This window comes from Arvicola amphibius, chromosome 4 (assembly GCF_903992535.2).
Source record: "Arvicola amphibius chromosome 4, mArvAmp1.2, whole genome shotgun sequence".
In the NCBI taxonomy this organism is placed as follows: Eukaryota; Metazoa; Chordata; class Mammalia; order Rodentia; family Cricetidae; genus Arvicola; species Arvicola amphibius.
This window is the reverse complement of record NC_052050.1, coordinates 22,369,729-22,389,412: the sequence shown is the minus strand read 5'-3', so window position 1 is coordinate 22,389,412 and position 19,684 is coordinate 22,369,729. Positions and strand designations below refer to the sequence as shown.

Here is a 19,684-nt window from a genome sequence, read left to right as displayed (position 1 = left end):
GTCCAGCCTTGGTAGCATAGCATATTGCTGCATTTAATTTAAAGTGCCAGTAAGATCAATGGATTCCGTGCCTACCCCTGCCCCATCCCTGTCTTTCTTACCATATGCGTGGCTTTGTCACTGGCCCTGTCCTTTGTGCAGGTGGTGGCAGGTCCCCGCTTCGTGCTTCAGGTGTGTCTGGAAGCCCAGGAGCTGCATAGAGCCCGCTGTCTGTCTTTTGTTCTCTCTGGGCTACTGAGTTTCAAGTGGGCTGATTTGCAATTTGGGTCCCTGAAGTTGAGTATGGGAGTTGGCTTCGACTTTTCAAGGGATTTTTTTCTCCCCCTGGGAGTGGGAGTAAAGGTTTCCAGACACAGACAGATGAGCAGCGATGTCTGGGTAGGGTGAGCAGCAGGCTGTGCATGGGTCTTCTCTCTCTCTCGTTCTAGTCTCTCCCTTCTCAAGTAGATGAGAGATAATCTCAGCAGCACTCACGTCTGGGCAAGGCTGAGCTGTGATGCTCCAGGAAGGAGACCATCTCAGGCTCCCTGTTACTTTCATATCAAGCTGCATTCAGGGACTAGCATTGCTGGAGTGGAGGAGGGGAACCCTGTTTTCAGGAGCAGAGAAGCAATTGTGAACAGTTTAGCTCCCCTTTCTACTTGGTGACATTTGGAGGTTTTGTTTGTTTGTTTGTTTTGTTTGTTTGTTTTTGAGACAGGGTCTCTCTGTGTAGCTTTGGAGCCTGTCCTGGAATTTGCTCCTCGCTCTGTAGACCAGGCTGGCCTCGAACTCACAAAGATCCACTTGCCTCTGCCTCCTGAGTGCTGGGATTAAAGGTGAGCACCACCACCATCAGGCCTGGAGAGACATTTTTAATGGTCACAAGAGAGGAGGGAAGTACCTGTCCCTGGCTCCCTACAATCCGCAGGAGAGGGACCCCACCCCAAGGAACTGTTAGTCCACGAGATCTCTGGAGCCAAGATTGAGATGCCGTTTGGAACCCTGATAGCAGACGTTCTATATTAAGCAACTTCCAGGACACTGCTCTAGCCAGGGCACACTCCTAGACTCCAAAGCTAGAAGGTGCCAGGCTGCTAAGGTGCCATCGCTGTGACAAACTGCCTGAGATGATTGCTTATAAAGAGAAAATGTTTTTACTTCATGAGCTAGGAAGCAGAAGAAAAGAAGAAGAAGGGGCGGTGGGCTCGCTGTCTCCTTTAAAGGAGGGGTCTCCAGTGTCCCAGTGATCTCCCCTTTGGCTCCATGTCCTCATGGAATCACCCTAGGGACAAACCTTGACACACAGGCCTTTGAGGAGAGGAGAGTTAAGATCTAAGTTGTAACATCTCCTCCGGCCATCACCAAGTGTTGCCAGGGAGATGATTAGCCCAGTGGTACAGCGCTGGCCTGGGCTTCACCAGCTCTTTTGTATTGCAGGAGTTGTGGCCTAGGGAGGGACTCCTGTGGAAGAGCCATTTCCCTAAGATTACACGAAGAATTTACAGACAGCCCAGGGGTGAGGTTCAGGTGGGGAGCTTGGCAGCTTTCTAATGAGGGGGCAGCGGACGAGCCTGTCTCAGTGGCTACCTGGAGTTTCCAGAAGATGCAGTTGCTACTGTTTCAGAGCCTTCCTCACTGCTCCTGAAACGTGGAATGGTGAGTGTGCCAGCAAGTGGGGGCTCCTCCTGTGAGTGAGTGGGGGGTCCTCCTGAATAATCTTAGGTTTTTAGAGTATAAATGGGCCAGTGAGATGACTTAGAGAGTAGTAAGGTCTCTTGCCACCAAATGTGATAGCCTGAGTTCAGTCCTGGGGACCCACATGACGGACAGAGAGAAACACCAGCCAATTGTCTTCTGACCTCCACATGTACACTGTGGTACATGTGCCCTAACCCCTAGACAGACAGACAGACAGACAAATAAATAAATGTGAAAACAAATACAGTGTAAGTAAAAGGAGATTTAAAAAGTGGAACAAGCTGGGTGGTGGTGGCGCACACCTTTAATCCTAGTACTTGGGAGGCAGAGGCAGGCAGATCTCTGTGGGTTTGAGGCCAGCCTGGACTACAGAGTGAGTTCCAGGACGGCCAGGATTACACAAAGAAACCCTGTCTCACACACAAAAAAAGGTTGAACAACGGATTTGAGAGATGGCTCACTGGTTAAGAGCATTGGTTGTTTTTCTAGAGGAATCCAGGTTGGATTCCCATCACCCACAAGGCAACTAACAACCACCTGTCACCCCAGTTCCAGGGGATCCAGCATCCTCTTCTGGATTCCTTGAACACCAGGCATGTATGTAGTGCATAGACATATATACAGGCAAAACATGTACACATATAAGTTAATAACATTTTCAGAGGTAGACCTTATTCAGGCTGAAGTGCACCATCTTCTGATTAAAAAGGCATATGTTCCTCAGTGCTGAAGAGAACCCCAGCTGACCTACATGCAGCCGTTTTTACCTAGCCTACGTTTCTTAAGCATTCAGACAGGAGCCTGCCTTGCCACCTGCCTGGCAAGAGGAGCGGTGATCTCATCCTGAATTCTAGCCAGAGCTTTCCGGGCGGTGGCAGCACCTCATGCTGACGTTCTCAGTGGCCCAGCTCGTTCTGTGGCTGGAATATTTTTTAAAGCAGCGCCTGGTGTGTGAAGTCATGGTGGGGTTGCCAGACTTTTCTTCTTCTTCTTCCTCTTCCTCTTCTTCTCCTCCTCCTCTTCTTCTCCTCCTCCTCTCTTCTTCTCCTCCTCCTCCTCTTCTTCTCCTCTTCTCCTCTCCTCTTCTTCTTCCTCTTCTTCCTCTTCTTCCTCTTCCTCCTCCTCTCCTCCTCTTCCTCCTCTTCTTCCTCCTCTTCCTCCTCCTCTTCCTCATCCTCTCCCTCCTCCTCTTCCTCCTCCTCTTCCTCTTCCTCCTCCTCTTCCTCCTCCTCCTCTTCCTCCTCCTCCTTCTGTTTTAGACATTAGGTAGAAAAAAGCCTTGTCCAGTTACTAAATGAAGAAGTCCAAGGTCTTGGAGACACCCCCCTTACTCTCTCTTTCTCTTTCTACTCCCTAAGCCCCTTCTCTGTTTTTTGACATAGAGTCTCATATGGCTCAGGCTTGCCTCAAACTTGCAATGGAGTTGATGACCTTGAACTCCTGATCCTCCGACCTGTCTTCCAAATGCTGGGATTAAAGGCATGCGCGATTACAGCGCACAATGTACCACCATGCCCAGGATGACTTTTTCTTGAGTCTTAAAATAATCAGAACACCTTTATTAGGGGGGTACAATGTTTTTAAAAATACATTTTATATTTCACGTGAAACTGTCTGTGAGGTTCTTGGCTTATAGAATATTCACTGGGGGTGCGGTGGGAGTGGGGCTGTTCAGTATCGGGCCTACTGTTGATTGTCCTTCTGTCTCCGGGACCTTAAAAGCCCTTTCAGTTCTTCCTTCCGAATCTTCCTGGAATTGCTGCTGCAGCAGGAGCGGCAGCGTCTGAGGTGGCAAACGGCTGAGACAGCACTTTGCTACAATAGTACCATTCTTAAAGCAGAGTCGTAGAAGGAACATCGTCCTAGGTTTCCTGACCTTGGCTGGCTTTTTTTTTGGGGGGGGGCTGGGTAGAGTAAGAATCCCATTGTGTAGTCTAGGCTGTCCTCCCACCCCAGCTAGCGACCCTCCTCCCTTAGCCTTCCAGGGCTGGCATTAAAGGCGTGCCCCACCACCCGGGTCCTCAGCTCTGGTGATCTGCTTTGTTGTGGCTGAGTTTTCCTCTCCCTGAGTTCTGGGGCCAGTGTCCCTACCCACATGCATGTCAGACCCTTTGACAATGGGCTGATTTTGAATATCCTGGCTTGGAAATGATCAAGGTGCTTAACCATAATGGCAGAAGTCAGTTCCTTCAGGATCCCCTGAATAGGCGATAGGGATTAAGTAAGGCCGGAGAGGTTGCTCCTCGGGCACCTCCGTCCCCGTGGTTCATTTGGAGATAAGCTGATGCCTGTTCCAGGGCTTCCATCTGTGTTTTCTCATTGGTCTCAGGTGAGGTCCGGTCACCCAGGATGTGGTACAGGCGACGGTGGATGTGAATGAGTCTCTGCTGCAGGGTCAGCTTGGGTTCACACCAGGAGAAGGTTTCCAACAATTTTATTGCCATCACCTATTCCCATGATCTATTTAGGACATTTTATGAAAGGAATAGTGGAGGGACGCTAACCTCCGGTTCAATATTTGTTGATGTAATTGGCTGTTAATGGTTCCTTGTTGCATCCAAGATGCTGGAAGTCTCGGGACAGAGTGTTCTCAGCACATTGATTGTTTAGGATGCGGTGGTTTTACCCTGCGCTCTTGTCAGGTGTTGAAGATCTGCACGTGCAAAAGAGACAGCGCAATAGACTCCTTAGGAACACACCGTAGCTTTTTTTTTTTTTTTTTTTTTTTTTTTTTTTTTTTTTTACAGGAATCTTACTTGGGGCTGGTGGTGGAGCTCCGTGCTGGAACACTTACCATCGTGCTTGAGGACTTGCCTTGGGGAGAAAAAAATTACTTGTGAGACACAGTTAGATGGTGTGTTTCTGTTAGAGACAGGATCACCACAGCATGATCGTAAGTGATGCGCTCTAGCTGGGCCGGGTGGTTCATGCCTGTAATCTGAGCACAAAAGAGCCGGCAGCAGAAGGGTTAGGAGTCCAAGGTCATCCTTAACTATAGGTCAAGTTTTATACCAGCCTGGGCTACGAGAGAACCCGTCTCAAAACATCGAGGGAAACGATGAGTTGCTACAAGGTTTTCTAGGAGCTCATCCTTCCCCAAAAGGGAAATACATCCAGGCCAGGAAGAAGACCCACAAAGAGCTGAGAATGAAAACCCCATGCAGATTGACTTGTCAACCTGGATCAGACTTCGGGAATGACAGGCGGTTCATTGTCGGCATCCTGAAAACACAGTCCAATCTGGGGAAAGGTTTCCAGGCAGCAGTCGGTTCAGTTCCAGGTGCACAATGAAGCTCAAGCTGAGACGACATAGAGACTCCTTTACAAAGTACATGTGACTATGAAGGTGAGTTCTATGGGAGAAAGGCCTAGAATTTAGCGTGGTCTCTGACGGATTGCAGAGGTCAGCAGGCCATAGAGTATATGTGACACCTCCCTAGGGATGGGTAACAGTCTAGGGAGGAAAGAGTCTGGGATAATCATTCTTAGGAGTTAGGGTGCGGTCTCTAGAGCAAAGGCGGGTGAGGTCTGCCTCTCCAGATGGCAACAAGGCCACCAGGTCGTTAACAAAACCTACTCCCAGCTTTCTGGATGGAAGGCAGGTGTTTGATTTTATCTCCTCCAGTGAGGAGACACCCCTGCCTGATGAATGTTCCTGATTCTCTTAGCACCTCTGTGCCTCTGTGCCCCCAACAATTATCCCTGTACATAAAGCTTAAATTCACATTTTGGCTAGTCCACAGCTCAGTGTCCACTCTGTGATGAAGGTGAGGCACACCCAGAGCTTCTCTGAGGTCTGTCAACCTGGAGTATTGGGCACAAGAAGCAGGTGCTCTATCCCCAGCCCTATGCTGATGTCCAGGACTGTCAGCTTTAGGTCTTTCAAAGAAATGATGTAATTAAAATGTAGATGTATTTATATACAATTTCTTTAGTGGCAGATACATTAAGCAGTTGTTTAATACTTTCTTTTAAAAACTTGTTTATTTTTTTAAATATTACTAAGTGTGTGTGTGTGTGTACCAGCCTGAGTGGAGGGTGTGTGCATGTGTGTGTAGGTGCCCACAGAGCCCAGAAGAGGATACCAAATCCCCGTGGAGCTGGAGGTAGGCAATTGTGAACCTTGAAAGTGGATCCTGGATGCTGAGCCCTGGCCCTCTGTAATAGCAGCATGCACTGTTAGCTGCTGAGCCATCTCTCCAGCCCCCTATGTCTTCTTTATGGAATTTCTCTTGGCTTCTGAGAAGAAGATACCTGCAAGCAGTGGACTTAGAAGTCCATGTAACTGAACTTTGGCTTTCCCATATACAATTTCTGCCTTCATAGGTTTTCATCTGTTTTCCAAGTTGAGCCTGTAAAATGTCCAGTCCTTTGGAACTGCAGGACAAAAGCTCCCTCTCTTTTGATGAAAATATCCATTTTTAGGGACTTCTGGAGGTGGCAGAACAGCAGGGTCTAAGTGCACGCAGCCTGTGCATTTGATAGTCAAAGTATTTAATAATGAAATCTAGGGAGAGAAAATGGCCAGAATCACTTTACTATATTCTTTGGTAATTAAAAGAAAAGTTAGAACTCTGTCTCGGAGCCTGCCTCAGAATTTTGAAGTGACTGGTGACATTCTGTCTTATTTCGGGAAAGCATGGCTCTCTTGAGAAGAGCAAAGGGCAATGGATGGCTGATACAGCAGCAAACACTGGCATTTCCCGGGTCCTCTAACCCTCTGCATGACTATGCCTTACTCCTTCCATGGTCACTGTGTGTGCGCACACGTGTGGGCTCTGTTTTCACTGTCCTTTTCTTTGTGACCGTGCAGTCAGAGGCAGTGAGACAGACCCCAGACTAACGAAGGGATCTCCCCGTTCCTCTTCCCTCCTCTCTTTCCTCTTTTCTCTCTCTCTCCCCTTTATCCTCTCTCCCGTCTCATCCCCTCTCCTGTTTTCTTCTTTCTTCCTGACAAAAGCCATCAAACACCAAGGATGCTTTTTGTGAATGAAGCTGGCGTAGCTGATACTTGTGTGGCTCATGATCTTCCGTTTTCAAGGGAGTCTGAATTTGCTCCCATGCCTGCAAGTGCAATATCTATTAATTAAACAACACTCAAAACGTTTGTTAAAACTGGCATAATTCAACACTTAGAGCCAAATGCCCACATGATATATTTAGGGAACACATATATCAACCTGGACCTGCTGTCATGGGTAAACCAGGGAATATTATGGTGGTAGCAATTGTATTTTCGTGAGTTTTGTTTCTAAAATAATGATACAAAATATATTTTATATGCTGAGTAACAGAGATAAAATAGTTACTAAAGGATTTTTTTGGGTTCAAATGGTAACCTGCAAATAATCAAGACCTTATGAAAATAAGTAGAGTAAGCTAATCAAACATCAGATGGAGGGTACAATCTCTGTGAAATCATCAGGTGACAGAGCAGTTGACTGTGACATGCTGGGTAGACAGCATGGCTTCCAAGCTAGAGGCTGGTTGCACTCTCTGTGCTTAATTCTGGGTGTCCTATTTCAGAAGAAATACATATGTACGAATATATGTGTATATGTATATTTATGTGTTTTAAAGCATAATTTCTTTATTGTTATTTGGGAATTTCACATCATGTACCCTAATTCTGATGATCTCCCAGCTCCCCCATATCCTCCTTTATCCCTACAGCTTCCCCCAAAAGAAAATTAAAAAAATCAAACCAAACCAAACCAAAGCAAGCAAACAAAACCAAGGACAAAACAAACCCCCCACAAAGCCTCTTTCCTTCTCCATCTTTCCCCGCCTCTCCCACACTCTTCAATTATCCTGTGGCACAGGGAGGAGTGTGTCACATAATGTCACATAATCAGCTTGACTAGCGAATGTTCAATGCAATGAGCCACTGGTCTGGTTCAAGGCATCTGGTTTCTGGTACACCACCATCACTGGATCCTCTTGGGAACTCCTCTGGGACATCGTGCGGCCAATCAGAGTCTTGGAGATCCTGTGGGTATCCTTCCAGAGGACCAGTCCTCTTAAGAGCTCCAGCTGGTCCAAGATGGGGGTAGATGCTAGGGTGGGCCAACCCAAGGCGCTGCTGTAGGCCTGGGTGTTAGCCTAGCTGACCAGACTTAGACGAGGGGTTAGAGCCAGGTTCCCTATGCCCATGTCATCACGGTCAGTTCTTCCCCTCCTGTGGGTGGGGGCACTGCCATCTCTCCAAGTACAGGGGTCAGCTCTCCTGTGAGGGTTGGTGGCCAGCTTTCTTGCTGCAGTGTTGAATGAGAGGCAGGGTCAGTGAAGGGCGGGACTGGCCTCAGCATGGCTCTCTGATTCACCACGCATGGTTCCTGTGGGCCCCATGAGGTGGCATAGGACATGAACATCAAGTTTTTGTTCTTTTTGAGGCAAGGTCTTATGTGGCCCAGGGTGATCTTGAACTCCTTGTGTAGCCAAAGATGATGCTAAAACCGACTCTTCTTGCAGCACTCCCCAAGTGCTAGAGTAGCCACATGCCACCATACACTCATCGAAGGAGATTTTCCATGTGAAAGTGATCGTGGGATTCAAATTTTTGTGACCTTGATGATGAAGACTGAGTCGGAGAAGACACAACTAAAGAAATCAAGACCTTTGTCTAGAACGGAGACGACACAGTGGCTGTTTCTGAACATTGTCCAAAGCCAGGGCCGCGGATCAAAGAGCAGGAAGTTCCCAGGAGCGAGGCTTGGCCCCATACAAGGGAACACTGCCAGTGCTGTGCTTGTTCAGACTGATGGGGCTGCTTTGCCAAATGAAGAAGTTTCGAGCTCTGGGCACCTTGGCCCTTCGGAATAATCTAGATTAGAGTCATCTTCCAGGAGAAACTTCTGCTCTGAATGGGAGGCCGGAGTAAGAGTCACCACCCAACTCATTAAAATTCTGATTTTTTTTTATATTGTCATGATTGTGAGAGAAATGAAGAGCATCGATATCAGAACTTTACCTATGGGCTCTCATGCCCAGATTGCACATGTCGTGCAATCCCCAAGTCACACCCACAACCCCTAGTTCTTTTTTAAAAATTATTTTATATATTTATTCTTAGGCTAAGTAAACAAAAAATTGTTCAAGACAATTTATTTATAGACAGTTATAAGCAACGAGAAGAAGGATCAAGCTTCCAATACCTGACCTTTGGGGGTACACTTAAATCTTAACACTGCTCAGCTCCGCTCTGCCACTCAGCAGAAAGCTGAAGCCGAGTGACACGCATCCCGCGGCGATTTTGCTATGAGCTCCCTGCACCTCCACATCGGAAAAACAACACTACATCATACCCTGTCTACCTGCCCTAGCGTGGAACCGGTTCTAGGAAGCTCTCTCCTATGCTATTCAACTGCTAATTTTTTAATTTAAATAGGTGGTTGGGCCTGGAGGTAGCTCAGCAGTTGGGAGTGCTCGCTGCTCCCGGGGAGGATCCGAATGATTGTGGTGGCTCTAGCTCCAGGGGACTGGGCACCTCTGTCGTTAGCTCTTGCACTCAGTCTGCACAGGGACACCAACACGTACATTGTTGGACACTATTTCAGCGCTTCCTTTCTTCTCCCCATCTCAGTAAGGCTTGATGTCACAGATGAGTAAATTCCTTTTAGAAGGTTTTGACCTTTTTTTTTTCCTGTTATTCAATGTCACATATGACTTAGAGGTAATAATTTAAAGCCATTTCTTATTTGTGGCATTTGTTACTCTGGGAGGTGGCTTGGGCAACATTGCTAGAACCACATTTCAGATGATTTATGTCCTTCCCTTTGTCTCCGTCTTCTGAACTGCCTGCTGATTCCATGAAGTCACCAGGCAAGTTTGGCCTTGTTCCTTAGCACCTGGAGTCCTTTAACAAGCACCCTTTCCAGCTGGCTGCCAGTACCCCTCGCCTGTAATCTCAGCGACGACAGATGGCACTTCAAGCATTCTCTTCATTTCTGTCCATCGCCCCTTAAGATCACAAAGATGAGAACAGCTCCATGAACCTCTGGATCAGAAGTTGACATCGGGTGGAAATCCATTTGCTGCTAGCCTTGGCTCTTCCTCCTGGGCAGGTCCGCCCAGATGAAGCTCCACTCCTTTAAATGCCACTGGAGAGCTCAACTGATGAGTTCCCATACAAACCCTTTCCTGCTGTATAGTATGAACATAGTGTTTGGACAGGGAATAACGTGCAAATTCTAAGTTCTTAATGTCTTACTCATCCCACTAAATAGATTTCATGATCCAATGGGATTCAGTAGCCTATTATTAAGAAGGTTCTATTGCAACGCTGTAACTTGGTGCACGCAGCTGGGCTTTTCCTTGTATAAACAACACTTTCAATACTAATGCATCATGCTAACACTGGCCAAGGGAGCAGGGCTCTCAGCTCCAGGGAGTTTTCTGAGTAGATTTATAGTTTGCTTTAATACAAGGGTTGAAGGGTTCTGGAGACATACCAGGGCCACATCAGTCATAAACACAGGCCCAGGTAGTCAGACCCATAGCTAGAAAGCCAGTTCTGGGAAGACTCCTAGCTAATGGCTGATGATTACACAGAACACACTTCCCCTTCTGGAAACATCGAGGTTTCATCGTTTGGGTCATGTTTTTCCTTCGGTTGTTCTTAATCTTTGAGTAGAACTCTCCTGTGTTTTCTTTACTGAATTGAGGCAATGAGAAATGCCTTTTCTCTTACAATGCTACACTGTCTTTCTAGGCCATGATCTTCGTTCTGGGGTGGGTGGCTGAACAAGTTACAGGTATCCAGGTGTTTTTATTTTTAAGCACAGAAACCAGATTTATTAAAGAAAAGTGAAGAAGGAGGGACTCTAAAGGAAGAATTGACTAATATTCCTTTTTAAAAAAGATTTACTTTTTATTGTATTTTAATTATGTACATGTGTGCAGGTGTCTTTATGAGTATAAGGTGCCTATGGAGGGCAAAGGTCTCAGATCCCCTGGAATTGGAGTTACAGGTGATTGTGAACCACCCAATGTGGGTGCTGGGAATTGAACTCGGGTTCTCTATAAGAATAGTACATGCTCTTAACATCTGAGCCATCTCTCCAGCCATGGTGTCCATTTTTAATGTTTCCTTTAGTATGCTTAGATTACAAAATCTACATTTTCAGTTGCTTTGATGATTAAGGTTGATATTACATAATTCTGATTGGTGTTATATGTGAAGTTACAGGTTTTGTGAATTAAGTTCAGGTTCATTTGTGACGGGTGGAGGCAGGGTCTCTTCATTGGCCTGGAGATGGTTGATTAGACTGGCTGGTCAGGGAGGGTCACGGGTCCATCTGCCTGTCTCTGCCTCCCTGGCCCTGGAATTACAAGTGTACACACCAAGCGTGGCTTTAAAAAAAATGTCACCTTTAGGGACTGTACTCAGCCCACTTTTCCAACTGAGCTGTGGCTCTATCCCAGGCTCATTGCTTTATAATTTTAAGTTTGGCTCTCTGTATCATATTTGGTGAACTTTTCTCCCTTGAGGACCAGCTTATGGAGTTGGTTCTCCAACTTGGGCTGTGGCCAATATGAAATGCTTTGCGTGAAGTCTGGCTAGATCTTCGGCCTGGTTCTTGAGCCATCCAACCGGAACTCTTTGGTATTCTCACCAAGACAGAGTTTTAAGCCTTTGGCGATACGGTGCAAATAAAACAGAGCTGCCACTATCCATGGGGTAAAAACGTCTCCAATGTGGAGAGTGGGGAGAAGAAATGCCAGCTCTGCCAACTGGTAATTTTTGGTTAGAGTTCTGGCTAAAATTGGCAAAGGAACAAGCTCCAAACATTTCTTCTCTTTGGGGCTTTTAAAGTGTTAGGAAATCAGATCCCATATCACATGTCCAACCATCTTTCTCTATGTTCTTTATTGGGCCATCTCTTACCGTCTCCAAACACACAATGTCTCATTTCCACACTGTGTTTGACAAATACTGTCAAATCAAGTTCTACGCTAATCTTTTTTTTTTTTTTCTTTTGGGATAGGATCTCATGTAGCTCAGGCTAGCCTCAAACTTGCTGTGTAGCTGAGGATGACATCGACTTCCTGATCTTCCTGCCTCTGCTTCCCGAGTGCTGGAATTTGTTGGCGTGTGCCATCCTATTGGGCTGAAGTCTAGAGTACCCTGTAGTGCCTGCTGTCTTCATGTTTAGTTTCCCTCCTCAGCGACAACATAAACTCTGTACTGTTGGTCAGGCAGGGCCTCACTCTGTAGCCTTGGCTAGTCTGGGATTCAGTGTGTCACCGAGGTTCCCCTGAAACTTGTGGCATTTTCCTCCTTTTCAGTCCCCCCAAGTGCTGAGGTTACAGGTGTGAACAGCCGCGACCAGCTGTGAACTTGTTTAAGTACTTGGTATAACTTGTGTGTCTTTTTCTAAATGTATACAACAGTTGTTCAGTGACTGGCATAAGTAAATAGGCATTGATGAATTATAAGATGATTGTTCTAATAATTTAACCCTTGTCTGAGGAGCTAGGACTGTTGGCTGCATTGCTAGGGACACTGAGGTCTACTTTCAGCGATGGTGCCATTCTTGTCTATTTATTCATTCATTCATTCATTCATTTATTCATTCATTCATTTATTTATTTGTTTATTTATTTATTATGTATACAATATTCTGTCTGTGTGTATGCCTGCAGGCCAGAAGAGGGCACCAGACCCCATTACAGATGGTTGTGAGCCACCATGTGGTTGCTGGGAATTGAACTCAGGACCTCTGGAAGAGCAGGCAATGCTCTTAACCTCTGAGCCATCTCTCCAGCCCCCCGTTCTTGTCTTGTGTGACGTTACAACCCACACGCTGAATGGCTGATATCTTCCCTTACTAAGGAATTCATCAACTAAATAATGAATTAAGGTTAATAACACAACAATGAGCTGTCAATCACAACTCTATCCCTGGGTAGAATATTAAATTTCTTTTTTTTTTTTTTTTTTTTTTTTTTGGAGCCTGTCCTGGAACTCACTCTGTAGACCAGGCTGGCCTCGAACTCACAGAGATCTGCCTGTCCCTGCCTCCTGAGTGCAAGGATTAAAGGTGTGTGCTACCACCGCCCGGCAAAATATTAAATTTCTTGGGAAAATAAATATCCAGGAATGACTTTTGTTAGCTTGCAAAAGTAAGTTTATTGAAGCACAGAAGCAGTCAGAGCCAACTTCTCCTTTCTACTTTTGAAAGAATGTTCTAATAAGAAAATACAAGGCTGCAAGAAATGGGCTGGTCAGCTTTATTGAACAGCAGGTCTCTTGGAAGTGAGCCATCACTAGGTCAGATTGGTGTGCTCTTCACCAATTCCCCTCTCAACTGTTTCCCTTGACAGACGCCCCTGCTGATCTGGAAACGGCTTATTTTATCTTCACTTCAGAAATGCTGCTGACTTGAGAGGAGACGACTTTGCCATCTACCACTTCCTCTATGATGGTCTTCGTCACTCTTGTCTTGCTGGGATCTGGAAATCACGGGACCACAAGGTCGGTGTGAAGATGGTCACTGAGCCCAGAGCAGGAGAAACTCTGCTCTTCCTGACTGTGCGCTCTCTGCTTAAGATGCTGTCAGCAACTGTGCATGTTTTAACATTTATTTTTAAAACGTGTGTGCATGTGTGTGTGTATAGATAGGTGCACATCCATGTTTGTGTGTGCATGTGGAAGTCAGAGGACAACCTCACTGTGGTTTCCCAGGCAACGCCCACCTTGTTTTTGTTGTTGTTGTTTGTTTTGAGTCAGGGTCTCTCAGCAGCTAGTCAAAGCTTCAGCAATCTATCTGTCTTTGCCCTTCTCCTGCCTTAGAATTACAAGTCCATAAGTCTGTGGCACCATGCCTGGCTATTTTTTCTCCATGGGTTCTGTCTGGGGGTTGAACTCAGGTTCTCATACTTACAAGGCGAGTACTTCTGACTGAGCCATTTCCCCAACCCAACAGTAAGAAGATGCAACACGTAAAGCCTGCTTTTCATTGTGAAATACTCTTCAGCGACAATTCATCATAAAAATGCTTTTAGATGGTAACATTATCATCAATATTAGGAAAACGTCTACCTTTTCCTTGGCCAGAACAGCTCCTGGATCTTGAGTCACTCAGCACCACATGCCTGGACGCTAAGTTTCCATAATCACACCCACTGCAGGCAAGAAGAAAGAGTGGTGTTCTCCTTTGCACTGGCCTAAGGTGGGAGAAGTCCTCCAGCCCCCAGAGGCTCCAGGGTGCAGCTTTCCGTGTGTTCTGATCCGGCTGTGTCTGACCCCTCCCCCTCCATCTTTGATTTCACAAGCCCACCTCACGCATCTCCGCTCACCCTCCCTCTCCATTGAGCAGGCGCCGGTAGGTCTCGATCTCCTCCTCCAGGCGTGTCTTGATGTTCAGCAGGCAATCATACTCGGCCTTCTGGCATTGCGTCTCACCCCGAATCTGGCTGAGCTGCTCCTCCAGGCAACTGATCTGTGTCTGGATTCCAGACAGCCGAGACCCATAGCCAGCTTCGGTGTCAGCCAGGCTCCCTTCCAGAGAGCATTTCTAAGACGAAGAAAAGAAATAAACAATCATGTTGAAAATAAGCCAATGGATGATTTAGAAAAATATCCGATTTTATATGAGTAGGGATATGCTTTTGTCTGCTACGGGCACAATCTATATTGTCTTGTCTTTGCTTCTCTAACTTTCCTTGGCACAGCTCAAATGAAATCTTTAATGCCAATAGAGAGAGTTTTGTGTGTGTGTGTGTGTGTGTGTGTGTGTGTGTGTATACGCATGTGCCCATATGCACATGTGTTTGTGGAGCTGGAAGTTGACATACGGATCTTCTTCTGTTACCCTATGCATTTCAAGACAGGGTCTCTCATTGAGACTGGAGTTCACTGATTTGGCTAGTTTAATCATGGGTTCACCTGTTTCCATGCACCCCGCTCCCCCAAGTTTTCACATGGGTGCTGGGGATTTGAACTCTGGTCCTCATGCCTGCATAGCAAGTACTTTCCCCATGGAACCATCTCTCTAGCCCCAGAGAGCAGCGCGGTTGACTCTTGCCCTCCACACACACAGACACACAGTCACATACAGACACACAGACACACACAGACACACACAGACACACACAGACACACACACACACACACACCACACACACACACACACACACACACACACACACACGCCAGGTTTTTCTGTGTAAGCTGTCCTGGAACTTGCTTTGTAGAACTTGACTGGCCTAGAATGCACAGAGACTCACCTACCTTTGCTTCCCAAGTGCTGGGATTAAAGGCGAGGGCCCCGCCCCCTCCCCCGCCCCCTCATGCCTGACTATTCTTTCTAGCAGACAAAGCAGTTTTCCTTTTTCTGTGTTTACATGTGTAGTGAGCATCTTGCCAAAGGAGAACTCATTGGCTAGGCTCTTTGTTGGAGAGTTAAAACAAAGTAACCAACCCCTGTCTGTATGTACCTGGGCCAGCAGGGATTGAAGCTCAATTTCCAGGGTTTGCACCGTGCGCCTCAGTTCCATTACCTCGTTCTTGGCAGAATTGGCTGACCCTGCATCCGTCGAGATTTGAACTTGCAGGGATGCACTCTAAATGGAAATAAAGCACAGTTGCCATAGGCTGCAGCAGCAGAGGTGGTGGCTGATGCGCAGCTGCAGGTTGAGGCGCTTGGTGCCGCACCATACCCGCTCGTTGAACTGTCTCTCGGCTTCCTGGCGGTTGTGCTCAGCCAGCGCCTCGTACTGGGCCCGCATGTCATTCAGTAGTTTGGTCAGGTCGGTTCCTGGGGCAGCGTTCATCTCTACCGTCACGTCGCCTCCAGATCTTCCTTGCGCACACTTCATTTCCTAGCATGAAGGGATTTAAAAAGGCGCCACGGTGACGCGGATGGTAAGCTGCCACTTTCTAATGCTTGTGTTACTGTAAATAAACATTGGAAACCATGGCACCCTGGAGGAACGTCAAGATGCAACATGCTCTCTGGCCATTGGATGGGTGGGGAGAAAATATGGATGGCAGAGCTGTTCATGTATGCGGAACCCGTTCCTACCTCCTCATGGTTCTTCCTCAGGAGGACTAGCTCCTCGGTTAAACTCTCGATCCGCATTTCCAGGTCAGAGCGAGTCATGGTAAGGTCATCCAGCACTTTCCTCAGGCCGTTGATGTCGGCCTCGACACACTCCCGGAGACACAGTTCCTGCTCATACCTGGAAGGGGTGGCAGGAAGGCAGGTGAGGGGACCCTTCCTTCTCCAGTCCTTCCGTCCTTCCTTCCTTCTTTCCTTCCTTCCTTCCTTCCTTCCTTCCTTCCTTCCTTCCTTCCTCCCTCCCTCCCTCCCTCCCTCCCTCCTTCCTTTCTTCCATCCGTCCTCCCTCCCTCCCCTTCTTTCCTTCCTTTTTATGTTTTTTGAATTTATTTTTATTTTATGTTCACCGGTGTTCTGCCTGCCTGTATGTCTGTGTGTGGGTGTCGGTAGCCCTGGAATTGGAGTTACAGATAGGTGTGAGCCTCCATGTGGGTGCTGGGTATTGAACCTGGATCCTCTGGAAGAGCAGTCAGGGCACTTAATTGCTGAGCCATCTCTCCAGCCCCAGAGTACCTCTCTTTCACACCCCTGGAAAAAGTTTTGACTTTGGAGTCCTGGTTTTTCTTTTTCTTTCTGTGGTGTGGGACCCAGGCCCTACACCCCCAGTTACCCCCGAGTATTTTGATAAATAAAACTAGCTGAGGTTTCTTTGATGATTTTTTTAATCTCATAAAGAAAAATAATTTCTAATATTAATTCTAGCCGTGTACAATATTTTTTTTAATATTTATCAGCCTTAATTTCCCCTCTCGCCCTCCCCACTTCCTCCCCCCCCACTCTATCTTGCTTTCCCTTCCTTTTCCTCCCTTCTCTTCCACCAATGGCCTCTAGAGTTTAGTCCTGTGAGCCATGCTCACTTTTGTAACATAGCAGTCCAGCTAGAGGCAAGAAGGTGACGGGTTAGTTCAAGGGCAGCCTTAGTTCCATGGTGAGTTCAGCTCCAGTCTGGGCTACACAAGCCTTTGTCTAAAAACAAAACAAAACCAAAACACGAAAACCCTTTCCAAACCAAGCAAATACTAAAACAACAAAAAGAAAACCATCCAAGTCCGCCTCTGGTTTCTGTGTGAATTTTGGTTGTGAACCCACAAAGGGCTTTTCCCTCGGCAATCGGGCTGTGTTTCATTCCCTGTGATACTTGTTTTCGAGGATTTCATGCTTCTTACTTCATCCTGAAGTCATCGGCAGCCAGTCTAGCGTTGTCGATCTGCAGGGTCCTCCTGGCATTTTCAATGATGGCTGAAATGACCTGGGAAAGAGGGAGGACAGACTCCTAGCTGACTTTTCTGTCTTACTTATAATACCTACCCATGAGGGTAGACATCGCCTGTGTCATTAACTCTTAAAGGTGGACTGGCCTGCACACTGGCTCAGCAGCGGCGCGTGTACACTTAGCATCCCGCGTCTCCGCAACGGGAAACAGCGTGCATAGCTATTGGGGTAGACACGGGACACTGTTTTAAAGAATGCCGTCCTCTGCCTATTTCTGTTGTTCGGAAGATCAGTTATTTCCTCGCCAATTGAAGAAACTAATGTGAACACAGAATTCCACTTAAAAACATACGGCTCATACATAATTTCCCATTTCATGACATTATGCAACATTTTACCAGATTCTATCGGAAGAAAATAATTTTAAAGACGAATCCAGAAAGACACAAAAGTATACTAACCAGTCAGAATGAGTCACGAAGTAATTAGGTCACCCTAATTATCCATTCAGTATCGCCCCTCTTACGACCTGTCAGGTGGCGATCCGTCATCACATTTGAGATTCAGACAGAACACTACTGTCGTATGTCATATGCAGGACAGCCACAATCAAGATACAGGAGGACCCATTTTGCACACACAAACAGTTCCTCGACTCAGCATTTCTTTAGAGGGCCCTCGAGCTGGCTCAGCCGGGGCAGGCGCTTGCTTCCGTGTATGATGAGCTGAGTTTGATCCCTGGACTCACATGGCGGAAGGAGAGAACCGACTCCTGTAAGTTGTCCTCTGACTTCCACACTTGTGCCCTGGCATGCATGCCCCCCTCTCTGTACACGTAAGTGCGTACACACACACACACACACACACACAAATAAATGTAAAAGGAAATTCATCACAGTCTATGACCCGGAGCTATTGAGTCCCACCTGGTTCTTCAGATCTTCCATGACTGGCCAGTATTTGCTGTAGTCTCTTCCACAGTTGTCTTTTCCAGACCCGTGTGTGCTGTACCATGCCTTGATTTTAGTCTCCAGGTCGGCGTTGGCCTCCTCCAGGGCTCGCACCTTGTCCAGGTAGCTGGCCAGACGGTCATTGAGGTTCTGCATGGTTTGCTTTTCAGTTCCAGAGAGAAGGCCCCCATCACCGCCACGGCCACCACCAAGGCCGCCTCCCATACCACCAAATCCAGAGCCCCCACCAAAACTAGAGCCCCCACCAAAGCCAGAGCTCCCACCAAAACCAGACCCCCCACCAAAGCCAGAGCTCCCACCAAAGCCAGAGCTCCCACCAAAACTAGAGCCCCCACCAAAGCCAGAGCCCCCACCAAAGCCAGAGCTCCCACCAAAACCAGAGCCCCCACCAAAGCCAGAGCCTCCACCAAAGCCAGAGTTCCCACCAAAGCCAGAGCTCCCACCAAAGCCAGAGCCCTCACCAAAGCCAGAGGCTGCTCCAAACCCACCCGTTACCACGCAGCTACCAAAGCCCCCTCCAGTGCCACTTCTGAAGCTGCCTGTAGGTCCACCACTCGGGCCACAGCTGTTGCTGCTTCCCTGGAAGGCCCAGGAAGGACTTGCCCCCAGCCCACAGCTGCTCCCATTGCTGTAGATGCTTCCACCGGCATGCGCCCTGCTGCCTGTGGCCCCGGAGGAGGAGGAGACTCGGGAGGAGCAGGACCATCTCTGAGTTGAGCACTCCATGCTGTTCTTGCCAGTGCTGAGCTGTCTCGGGAGACTGGAGAGAACTGTTCTTGGCTGCCTGTTGGCTCTTATATACACGCCAGCAGGGTGTTCCTTTTCTCTGTCATTTCCTAATCCCTGCTACAGTTTTGTTAATCCCTAATTGGATAATTCCTTTTCCATAAACCTACTCTACTGGCTCTTTTTATGAGGCTGGGTCAGACGTTAGAAAAGATAAGGTGGAGCCATTTTTTTTCTCTTCTTTTCAGAATTACTGTTCTAATCTTTGAGAGGTTTTGGTGACTGGTAATTTCTTCAGAAAAGACAGTTCCATTCCATTCAATTTGCTGCATGATTTCCCAATGTCAGAGCGTATCCCTGATTATCAAATGCAATTAAAACCCCTCGGTGTGATGAGAGGGAACATTCCTCAACGTGTAGTTTTTTTGTTTGTATTGTTATCAAAGTCAAAATTAGTGATAGCATTAGAATTGATTTTGCATTTAATGGAGCTCTTTTTTGATTTGGTAATTTCTTTCTTGCTAATTTGAAAGGAACTGACTTTTTTTTCACAGTTAATAGGAAAAGTTAATCATATACTTCCCATGAGTATTGCTGACATGCTCATTCAGGTAGATACTGACCGACAATGATCCAACAAGGTTTCAGATTGTTCTAGCATGAGACCTGGGCAAAGCTGCCGATGCCTCCTGCATGCCTTTCTGATTGGACTCTGCTCCTTCTCGCCTCACTTCCCACCTTGAGATAAAGTCTTGTATAGTCTAGGCTGGCCGAGGACGCAATGTGCTTCTGATCCTCCTGCCTCTACCTCCGGAGGTTTGTGATTGTACACACGTGCTACCACTTAGTTTTATACTGGTCTGGGGACTGAACCCAGGCCTTTGTGGTCTCCAGGCAAGCACTCTATGAGCAAGCATGCTACCAACGGAGAGACACTTCCAGACCTCTGCTCTCGTTTTACAGTAACAGCAAGATCTAAGTCTTCAGAAATGGAGAGGAACCGAGGCTTATCATCCCTGCCTCTGTTCTGAA

The 19,684-nt window shown here is 47.1% G+C and overlaps 1 protein-coding gene across 1 annotated transcript; it reads right to left on the bottom strand.

The window, feature by feature from the left end:
* Window positions 1-13,030: 13,030 nt before the first annotated feature.
* LOC119812520 (keratin, type I cytoskeletal 24-like) lies at window positions 13,031-18,652 on the bottom strand. The gene is made up of 9 exons (XM_038327248.1): window positions 18,265-18,652; window positions 17,882-18,123; window positions 16,910-16,992; window positions 15,708-15,864; window positions 15,343-15,504; window positions 15,121-15,246; window positions 13,981-14,198; window positions 13,724-13,806; window positions 13,031-13,134 (listed from the first exon to the last, which is right to left on the bottom strand). Exons 1-9 carry the CDS (start codon window positions 18,650-18,652, stop codon window positions 13,031-13,033), a joined length of 1,563 nt encoding a protein of 520 aa, XP_038183176.1.
* Between the last annotated feature and the right edge of the window lie 1,032 nt (window positions 18,653-19,684).

Excerpts from the sequence above, each read along its gene's own strand:
- LOC119812520 (XM_038327248.1), bottom strand. The coding sequence starts at position 18,652 with ATGGAGTGCTCAACTCAGAGATGGTCCTGCTCCTCCCGAGTCTCCTCC. Across the intron at positions 18,124-18,264 it reads CTTTGGTGGGGGCTCTGGCT|GCGGCCTTGGTGGTGGCCGT; the intron begins TTGGTGGGGGCT and ends GTGGTATGGGAG. Across the intron at positions 15,505-15,707 it reads TGAGGAAGAACCATGAGGAG|GAAATGAAGTGTGCGCAAGG; the intron begins GTAGGAACGGGT and ends CCTTCATGCTAG.